The sequence below is a fragment of the Oryctolagus cuniculus genome, chromosome 1 (genome assembly GCF_051225735.1).
Source record: "Oryctolagus cuniculus isolate XC-2025 breed Fujian yellow rabbit chromosome 1, ASM5122573v1, whole genome shotgun sequence".
Classification (NCBI taxonomy): Eukaryota; Metazoa; Chordata; class Mammalia; order Lagomorpha; family Leporidae; genus Oryctolagus; species Oryctolagus cuniculus.
In genome coordinates this window covers 19982709-19992378 of record NC_142867.1, presented here as the reverse complement: position 1 = coordinate 19992378, position 9670 = coordinate 19982709, and the positions used below count along the sequence as shown (strand labels likewise).

Here is a 9670-nt window from a genome sequence, read left to right as displayed (position 1 = left end):
CGGGCCCACAGCCAGGAGAGCCGCGCGCCTGCCACACAGAACAGCTTTATGGGGGCTTCACGTCACAGGGGGGCGTCGTAGTAGTACTCGGCCATGTCGGGCCCATCCCGCTTGCGCTGCTGGGCCCGCGAGAGCAGGGGCCGCGGCCCCCGGGGCCAGGGGTGCTTGGGTCGGATTCCGTAGTCTAAAGAGAGAAGAGGGTGTGGGTGGGGGCTGCAGTCCCCTCCAGGCGCGGCTGGGCGTGGGGGAGGCGGGGGGGGGGGGTAGACACTACCATCCACCAGGCCGGAGAGTGGCTGTGGCAGTTCCAGGGGTGCCGAGAACTCCTCAGGAACAGAGCGCAGAGACCTGCGGGGGGGAGTGGGGCAGGGGCTCAGCCCCGTGCAAGGGCGGGATCCAGCGCCAGCCTCCCCTGGGGGGGGGGGGGCCATCGGGAGTTACCGCAGAGGCTGGGGGCGCAGCAGCGTGGCCGCCAGGATGAGGTAGAAGAGGAAGAGGCTGAGGCCAGCCCTGGGGTACAGAGCCCCCAGCATGGCGAGCGCCATCTCCTCCACGGCTCCCTCCCCCGCACTGCGATGGAACACCCCCCCACCCCACCCCCAGGGCCACCTCACAAAGGGCCATGGTTCCAGGGCTGGGCGTCAGCACCGCCGGGTGAGGTTCAGGGTTGGCTGGCTTGACTGGTGCTGGAGGCCGGCACGTGCCCAACCAGACCTCGTCCCCGGGTTGAGGGCACGGGCCTCTGAGTCGCATTTCAGCTCAGATCCTGACCTTGTCCCTTGCTGATGGACACGCCCCTTCATCTGTGTCTAGCTCCGTGTCTGGCTGGGGGGCAGCGTGCAGACGCAGCGCGGTCTGGCACACGGCAGGCCTTCAGCAGAGGTCACTGCGTGCTCACACCCAGGGCCACCGCCATCCACTGGGCCGCCTCCCCCCTGCCCCCATCACCGTCCCCGTGGAGGTCCTGCTGGCTCAGCCGCCCGAGCTGCGCAGTCCACCAGACGGGGCTGCATCGGCTGCACGCGTCGCACTCTCCAGGGCCCCTTCCCACTGCGTCTTCTGCAGCTCAGGACCCCCGGACCTTGGAGCTCCGTGGGCCTCGCCCCGACCCAAGGCTAGAAAGAGGGTTTCCCGGACCTGCCCCCCAAGAAGACGAGAGCAGGCACGGCCTGGTTCACTGTGGACTCCCCGGCCCTTGACACCCAGTGGGTGCTCGGTGGACAGATGGCGACGTGGGACACTGGAGGTGATCCTCTCGCAGGCCCGAGGCCCCACTGGAAGGCGCACGGCAGCCCGCTCCTGGAGTGTCCCCGGCGGACATGCGGCACAGCGCTGGACATTGCCGGGACGCCCGCGTTCCCTGCTGGAGGGCCTGCCCTTGACCCTGGTGCCGGCTCCCTGCTGATGTGCACCCTGGGAGGCAGCACTGACGGCTCACGTGGTCGGGTCCCCGCCACCCACAGGGAGACCGGGGTGGAGCTCCTGGGCTGTGGCAGGCACTTGGGGCGTGAACACGTGGACTGCAGCTCTTTCTGCCTTTCGAGTATGTAAAATAAAAAGCTGGAAACAAACTGCGTGGGCGCACTCCGGATCTGTGCTGTCAGAACTGCGGCTCTAGCCTTGGGAGCCCCTTCGCCTCTGCAGGTCTGCTGTGGCCCCCCCCCCCACCTTTTTTAATTTGAGACCGCTCTCATCTGGTTCCTTCCCAGATGCCCACAACGGCAGGGGCGAGGCTGGGCCACACCAGGAGCCGAGAACTGGGCACGATCCGCCTCACTGGAGCCATCGTCTGCTGCCTCTCCCAGGCCGGTCAGTGGCTGGAAGCTGAGAGTGGGAATGGAGTCGGGACTCAAACCCAGGCACTCCTGCTAGGGGTTCAGGCGTCTTCCCTGCTGGATCAAACCCTGGCCCAGCCCGGCCGGGCCCCTCTCCTCCAACTGCTGAGGCCTCCAAGGCCCAGAAGGGAGGCGGCCTGTTGGCAGCCCCGGTCCTGGTCCCGAGCTGCCCTGAGGGGCTGTGGCCTTTCCTTCAGCTCAGTCCCCTGGCCCGTGCCCTGAAGTGTACATGCTGACGTCCCAGTGGCCACCTCCCTGGCCCAGCTCCTGGGTCCCCACCAGGAACCTGCCATCCTGTACGTGTGCCCAGGCCTGCTGGGGCTACCACTGGTCTCTGCCGACCAAGCCATCCTCCACAAGGCTGCTGGAATCTCACAGAGCCCTTGCCCACTGCCTCCCGTATGAGGGCACCTCGAGAACTTGGAATTAAAGGATTTTTATTTCGGTGCAGTGTTCTGAGATCCATGCATGGTTTTTCCTAAGACACAGTGGCTTCCTGCCCCAGTTGGAGTGAGCAGTCGGGTCTGAGCCTGCCTCTCCAGCCTCCCAGTCTGCTGCTCCACGCGGCGTTGCGACACTGGCCCCGCGGCCCAGCCAAGTTTTGATGGGCACTTCCAGCAAGCGCAGGCCTGGTCAAAGGCTTTGCTCACCTCCTCCGCTGCCTTCTGCACACTTGGCGTGGCTGCAGCAGCCCTGGGCCCGGTGTGCAGATGTCGCCATCGATCAGCAAGAGCTCGGGGCGGGAATTAGGCCTCGCTCACCTGACTGCAGCACGTGTGCAGACTGCCTCCCCAGCTAAGCCGGAGGTCGCGGGAGCAGGAGCTCGGATCCTGCCCGCCCGGCCGCCCCGCCCCGCCCACGGAGGACACACGTGCAGCCAGAGCCCTTCAGAAACACAGACGCCCGTGCGCTGGCTCAGGCCTCCAGCAGTTGGTTCTTCCACCCGTGAGCCCCGGGCCAGGCCGCGCCCCTCTCAGCAGCCCACGGAGCCAGCAGGGAAGTTCTGAGACGCCAGGTCCGGGCCCCTGTTCTGCACCCGGCTTTCCCGCACCCACACTGGCCCCGGCCACCCTTTCCCTGTGAGCTGGGGACCCGGGCCTTAAAGGGCCACTGTGGCTGACCACACACCAGGCTCCACAGCGGGCAGCCGGGGCAGCCCTGTCTGCGCAGGGCCCAGTGCGAAGTCTGTACTCCCGCAGCTGCTGTGGCGAGCACCTCATGCCCGAAGAGGTTAAACTGCAGGTTCCCGGCCCAGCGACACGGCCCGGCCGCGGTGGCTCCACCACCAGAGTGCAGGCGGGGTCAGGAGGGACTGAGCAATGCTGGTGGCGACCAGGGCTGCGTGCAGAGGCCGGCTGCGGCAGGGGAGGGGCCTGGTGCCCTGGGCAGCGGGCACAGAGAGGCCACGTGCTCGGACGCTGCCACAGTCGGTTTTATTGGGGAAGAGGCCCGGGCGCTGCAGGGCTGAGGCACCCCGGCCGACGGCAGCCCCGGCCCCACTTCCGGGATCTGTCAGCCCCAGCTGTAGAAGTAAATTTTCTGCCAGGTGGGCAGGTAGTCCATGAGTGGCCCTGAAAAAAGGAGAGAGGATGAGGGCTGAGGGCCCAGCCCCGCCGCGCGCCGCTCTCCTCGGGGCGCACCTGCGCGCCCTGTGCCTGGAGCCAACCCCAGCCGGGGAGGTCTCTGTCCCCATTACAGACGGGGACCCTCAGGCTCTGCAAAGCCAAGCAGCAGGTGCAGCTAAGTCGTCCTCTGCTGGGGCGGGTCGCCAGGCAGCCTGGGGGCCCTTCCCTGCTGCCCCGCCCCCCCCCCATACTGAGGCAGCCTGCCCGCCCTCCTGCCGTAGGACCCCACCCTTCCAGGGTCGCCTGGCCCACGCCCAGCACGGCCCCCACCCAGCCCTGCCTCTGGCCTCCTCTCCTCACTGCATCGGTGTGAAGAGGAGGAGCAGGCAGGCAGACGGCGCCCAGCGCGGGCGACCATCACAGCCCCCAGCACGGCTTACTTGCGACCAGGCCGATGCCAGGGACGTGGTCTGTCAGCAGCTGGAGCAGGAAGAGGATCCTGGCCCTGAAGGGAGGCGAGACAGAGGCCAGGCTGAGCTGCGTGCGGCCCCTACATGCACGGAGGCCCAGAGCCTTCATGGACTCAAGGCCGTGCAGCGGGGTGACAAGCAGTGGCTGGACAAAGCTGGGGGCCCCAGACACAAGGGCAAGGCCTTCACCAGCCACGGCCCAGGGAGCTTAGCAGCTCAGCTTTGGGGCCAGCGTTGTGGACAGTGGGCTAAGCTACCACGTGTGACACCAGCCTCCTGTATCAGAGTGCCTGGTTCAGGTCCTGCCTGCTCTGCTTCCAATCCAGCTCCCCACTAACGCACCTGGGAAGGCAGCAGATGGCGCAAGTGCTTGGGCCTCGGCCACCCGAGTGGGAGACCTGGAGGGAGCTCCTGGCTCCGGCCTGGCCCAGCCCTGGCTGTTGCAGCCATCTGGGGGATGAATCAGCAGATGGAAGATCTGGTAGTCTCCCTCGCTCTCTGCCTTTTAGATTATATCAATCAATCTATCCATTGCTTTTTAAAAAAAGCCTCCCCTCCCTAAAAGAAAAAACACCACCTCAGCCTCAGGTTGGCAGGCGGCTCCGAGCACCCGACACCGTGTCCACACCTCTGGCTTTCGCTGACAACACACGCTTCCTGGGGCAGGAGGTGGAGGGGTCGCGGGGAGCAGAACCCTGGCCGGCCTGCCAGAAGCCCCCGGGCTCAGAACTGAGCAGCCTTGGGAGCCAGCACGGAGGGTGGCTGGGGCCACGGGGCCATGGCCCTCCCTAGAGACGAGGGTCTCCCAGGGAGGAATCCTGGGTGGGATGAGGCCGGTGCGGGCCACACTAAGAGAAATGCTGACCTCACACCACAGCACCACCCCTTAACCTCGCCGCGAATCCTAGGCGGGGGGCACGTTACTGTCCCATCTCACAGATGGGCAACGGAGGCACGGCCGGTCAAACAGCGCCCAAGGTCACAGACGCACAAGGCAGCCTGCCTCCCGGGACGAGCCTGGCCGTCTGACTGCACCCGGCAGGCCTGCTGGGACCCGTCCTTGGGAAACAAGCCATTTCTCACGGACTCTGGGCCCTGCTCGGCACAGGGCCCCCGCTCGGGGGTGCAGGGCCGGTGCCGGCAGTGGGAGAGGGGGCTGGGCCCTGCCATCTCCGAGTCCTTGTTCAACACTAGCAATCTGCGGGGAGGTCACGCGCACGGCAGGCCTCTGGAACGCTTCTCTCCCAGTGTGGACGGGATTTCGCTTTAATCCCTTGTAAGCTTCCGAACTTCTCTGAACACAGCAGGGGCTGCCAGACAAAGCCATTTTCTGAGGTTGGGCGGCCATGGCATCCAGCGCCAGGCCAGCCACTGCTCCAGTTTTTAAGTCGAGCACTGGCTAAGCCCGAGACAAAGTGCTTCCCGAAGCTTCGGCGGCGGCACAGCCCCAGCCACTGCGCAGGGACTGCGTGCTCAGGGCCAGGTCTGACCTCACACAGTTGCCCTGGTAGCTCGTGGAGGCTCGAGCCCCGAGGGGTGGGGCTACGTAACTACCTGCAGGGGAAGAGCCTGCGCGCCCCCGCCCCCGGGGCCTCCTTGTAGCGCCAAAAGCCCTCCTGTCCCCCTGGCTGGCCGCCGGTGACTGCCCTGGCCAGTGGACTGGGGAGGGCGGGACCGGGGAAGGAGCCCCGCCCTCTGGCCTGTCCTCGCGGGGGGCGGGGCCTTACTCAGAGAAGCGGTCGTAGAAGGGCGAGCGCAGCAGGTAGTAGAGCAGCATGATGGTGCGGCGCCGCAGCTCCAGCCGCTCCCTCCGGCTCAGGCCCTTTCTGTCATTCAGGAGGCTCAGGCTGGGGGACGCGGGGACAGGGGAGGGCACGGTCAGGGCTGCACGTCCACAGCACCAGCGGCGGGAGGAGCCGGCAGGCAGACCCAGGCTCACCTGGTCACGTCCACAACGCCGGCCAGCAGCCAGGGAGTCCACGACCGCTGACCCCACAGGCCCAGGCTGAGCACTGCCGGCCAAGGCGTCAAGGAGGTCTCCGGCACAGGCGGCAGGCCACTCCCCATCCGTCCCCAGCCGCCACAGCGCTGGCCCGCCCAGGCTAAGGATACAGTGCAGCAGGGGCCGGGCGATGTACAGGGACTCGGCGATGGTCTCCTGCAGCCCCAGCGGCGTCGGGGGGACGCTCGGCTCCACCTGCTGCTGCCGCCCCTCCCGCTGCTGGGGCGCTCCCCAGTGCCTGGCGTGCAGGGCCGGGGCTGGAAGATAAGGGCGGCTGGTGAGCAGCGGGGCCGGCGCGGCGCGGACGGGAGCCAGCCCCGCAGGCCCAGGCTGACCTTGGCTCCCATCCTCCACTTACTGTTCTGCAGCGTCCGCACCACTCGGTTTGACCGCTTCCCCACGTAGGACTGCTCCTGGCCGCCAGGGCCATGGTCAGCGTCTGGCGGGGACAGACAGGAGGCCGTGCAGTGAGCAGGACGCGTTGCCAGCGGAGCCTGGGCAGAACCTGTGCGCGGCGAGCGCTCGGGGCCGCACGACAGCAGGCGCACTGGAGCCCAGGCAGCCGGCACCGGGGGGGCCCACGCGGCATTGCACACAGCACAGAGGAATCTTTGTGGAACTGTCCTCTGTGTCAGAGGCAACCAAGACCCCCGGCTTCCCCGGGACAGAAGCAGGGCAGGGAGGGGCCATGGTAGGGCAGCGCTGCACCCCCCAGGGCAGGAGAAAAGAGACGCAGAGGCTGACGAGGGATGGGCCCGGGGCCCGGGGCCCGCTGGAGGCCACAGCCCCTGATCCAGAACCAGACTCCTGTCTCCTGCGGATGCTCCGCCCCCTCGGCTGTCAATCGCTCAAAATAAAGAGGACTCCGGCATCAAAAAGTCCCAAGTTCAAGTTCTGCTTCTCGGGCAGCTCTAAACCCACGCGTCAGTCCCATGCAGCTCACCTGGAGCCTGGGCCTGGGTCTCCCTGTCCAGCGGAACAATGGGGGGCGAGGTCTGGAGGCCGGCCTTGAACCAGATCAGCATGAGCATCCGCAGGACAGCCCTGGAGGGGGGGGAGTGCGGCAGGGCTGGGGGGAGGTGCCAGCCGGCGGGGGCGGGGGGGGGCGGCGGCTGAGCACCCCGTGGGCAGCTGCCCGCGGCACTCCCGCCCACGTGCCGCCCGCGGCAGCCCTGACCTACTTGGCTAGCTGGATGAGGGCGATGACGAGCCATCGCCCCACTTCGCCCCACACCTTGGCGGCCCCCATCTCCATGAAGACCTCCACGCACTCCAGCACGCTCAGCCATGTCAGCAGCTTCTGCTGAGTCAGCGACTGCAAAAGGCCCAGGCCGAGGGGTCAGGGGACTCGGGCACGCGGGCGCCTGCCCCCACCTCGCTCCTGGGCCCCGGGCTCTCACCACAGGCAGCTTCTTGCGGAGCTCCTTGCGCAAGATCGCGTCGTTGAGCAGCACGAGCAGGTTGGAGGCGGAGTACACTGAGGGGCACAGCGGGGCCCTGACCCGCTGCCCGCCAGCCGCTGCCCGCCCCCCCACAGCTGCGGGGATCACCTGGCACCTGCTGGGCCCGGCCACCCACAGCCTGCTTCTCCGCCCACTTCCTCGGAGCTCCAGCGCCCCACCACGACCTCGTGAGGGGTGGCTGGGCAGGGGGAGATGGGCTGATCTCTGTGGCTGCCCTGCCCGCCACTGCCCAGAGGGCTCCCAAGAGGCCCACCCCCCGGCCTGTGCTCTGGCTGCAGCCTGGTCCACTGCTACCTTGCAAAACCCGGCTTCTCCTCCCAGGCCGGCCTCCAGCACCACGGAGGCAGTGCCAGTCCCGGGGCCCTGGAACCCTGCGAGATCTGGACTCGAATCTCGGTTCTGGGCTCACCCTAACCTCACCGAAGGTCTGTTCCCCCAACTGGACAGTGAGGTCAGTCACAGTGCCCACCTCATGCTGCAGGGAGGACTACCCGGCGCCTGACCAGTACTGAGCACTCCATCAAGGGCCCCTGGCGTGCCTCTCCACTACGGGGACACGGAGGCTCTGACACTGGCCAGGGACCGGTCTGATTCCCTCATAGCACGAGGTGATCGTACGGGCAGCCCAGGACCTCGAGCCACGGCCGTCACTCCCACCGGGACGCCCTCCCGGGCCCAGGCCCCCGCCCCCGCGCCTGGCTCACCCAGCTCCGACAGCTCGTGCGAATCGGCGAAGCGACCTGCGGAGAAGGAGCAGACGGCGCCCGTGAGCGAGCGTTTGCTTCGGGTCCCCGGGCGTCCCCTCCCATCGCCCTGTCAAGCACATGGCTCACTACCCTGACTCCGCAGCAGTCGTGGGGCCCTGAAGGGTCATAGCTCAGAGCCCGGATGGGATAGGTCAAAGGTCAGGGCTGCACCTGCCAGCAGGTAACTGAGGCCCCGCACCGCCGTCTCCAGCTGGGCCGTGGCGGCCGGGTGACGAGTCACGTACTCCTGGTAGCGGAGCCCCAGGAGCCGCAGCTTCTCCATGCCGCCCTGGGCACCGACAGACCCACTGGCCGGCAGTACGACTGGCTGCGGCGCCCTGCTTCCTGCGCCCTCCTTCCTGCTTCCGGTGCTAGGCCCGCCCCTCGGCTGCCTAACATCCGCCGGCCCGCGGGAGGGCTACGCGACGAGCCTTCGAACCACTCTTCACCCCATCTCTGAAGTCAGCTCCCCCTCGGGAAGCGCTGAGCCACTGCGGGCCCAGACCCGCCCTCCTACTCTCCCGAGTCATTGGCTAGCACACTCCCCGCCCCCGACCGGCCCAGCGCCGTCCGGACCGGCCTTTCCGCCTTCCGGGTTGGCTGCCCGCGCGCCTGCGCAGTTACAGCGCAGGGACGGCTCGCGGCAGTCCGAGCAGTCCATTCCAGAGAAGGGATCTGAGTCCCGAGTCTTTCCAATAGAACGTCGAGAGGCTCCAACAGGGAGGCCCGCCTCGTAGCGCGCGGAACGGAGCTTCGATCGCCAGACTCGGGCCGTCTAAAGAGGGCCAGGCTGTGTCTCAGGAGGCGCGCATCTGGCCAACTGCGCTGTCTCCCGCCCGCCACCGGAGGGAAACCGAGGCAGCGAGCAGGCCGGCCTCAGGCTCCCCTAAGGACGTGCAGCTGGACTCCCACCTCCGCGGAGAAAACCCTGACCCGGGCCTCTGCCGTCGGGTCGGGCTGACCTGGGAGCGGGAGTTTCCTTCCTCGGGGCCTAGGGTTCCCCAGTCAGTAAAACGGCTCCAAGACAGAGGGTCCCTGAACTCGGCCCTCGGATGCACCTGCTGGCACTCGGTCGCGCGATTCCTGGAGCTCCCTTCCAGGGGGAGGCGCGGCGGCAGGAGAGCCGTGGTCGGAGCTGGGGGGCGGGTGACAGGCGCTGGTTGGCTGGGGAGAACGGGGCGTGGCACGGCTGCAGGTTGGGGGACCGGATCAGCAGATGGACCGTACCCTGAGAATGGTACTGCATTATTTTACCAGGTCTCCACGGCAAAGAGGCTGTTTAAGAACACATATCCAGACTGCAATCCTGGTCTAGCCTGGCACCAGTTAAAACTGGTCCAGTTGTTTTAAGCATCACACCTCCCGTGGGGGCCACAACCCTTCCTTCCACTTCCTCCCCACCCACGTCCAGCCCCCCCCCCCCCCGCAGCTGCCTCGACTTAGGGACGGATTGGGGGGGGGACCTCAGGTGAGCCGGGAAAGGTGGGCTCCGTCAGCTTCCTTTCTTGCCTCCTGAGAGCCAGCCCCTCCAGCTGGCAGGGTCTCCCCATCACAGATGGAAATCAGAGACCCAGGGAGGCGGGAGCACT

General features: G+C 67.3%; 2 protein-coding genes across 3 annotated transcripts; both read right to left on the bottom strand.

The window, feature by feature from the left end:
- Nucleotides 1–29: 29 nt before the first annotated feature.
- On the bottom strand, nucleotides 30–689 carry FREY1 (Frey regulator of sperm-oocyte fusion 1). Its single transcript, XM_089327425.1, has 2 exons — nucleotides 442–689; nucleotides 30–348 (listed from the first exon to the last, which is right to left on the bottom strand). The coding sequence occupies exons 1-2, from the start codon at nucleotides 543–545 to the stop codon at nucleotides 63–65; spliced, it is 390 nt and encodes a 129-aa protein (XP_089183551.1). The 5' UTR covers nucleotides 546–689; the 3' UTR covers nucleotides 30–62.
- A 1566-nt stretch (nucleotides 690–2255) lies between these two features.
- PEX16 (peroxisomal biogenesis factor 16) lies at nucleotides 2256–8685 on the bottom strand. 2 transcript variants are annotated; one of them, XM_008270226.5, is made up of 11 exons: nucleotides 8253–8685; nucleotides 8040–8075; nucleotides 7273–7349; nucleotides 7054–7187; nucleotides 6816–6916; nucleotides 6231–6311; nucleotides 5983–6129; nucleotides 5810–5882; nucleotides 5598–5717; nucleotides 3841–3905; nucleotides 2256–3406 (listed from the first exon to the last, which is right to left on the bottom strand). In XM_008270226.5, the coding sequence occupies exons 1-11, from the start codon at nucleotides 8362–8364 to the stop codon at nucleotides 3348–3350; spliced, it is 1005 nt and encodes a 334-aa protein (XP_008268448.1). In that variant the 5' UTR covers nucleotides 8365–8685; the 3' UTR covers nucleotides 2256–3347. The 2 variants fall into 2 exon arrangements, with proteins under 2 accessions (XP_008268448.1, XP_089183545.1); XM_089327419.1 differs by having other exon boundaries at nucleotides 8172–8539.
- Nucleotides 8686–9670: the final 985 nt, after the last annotated feature.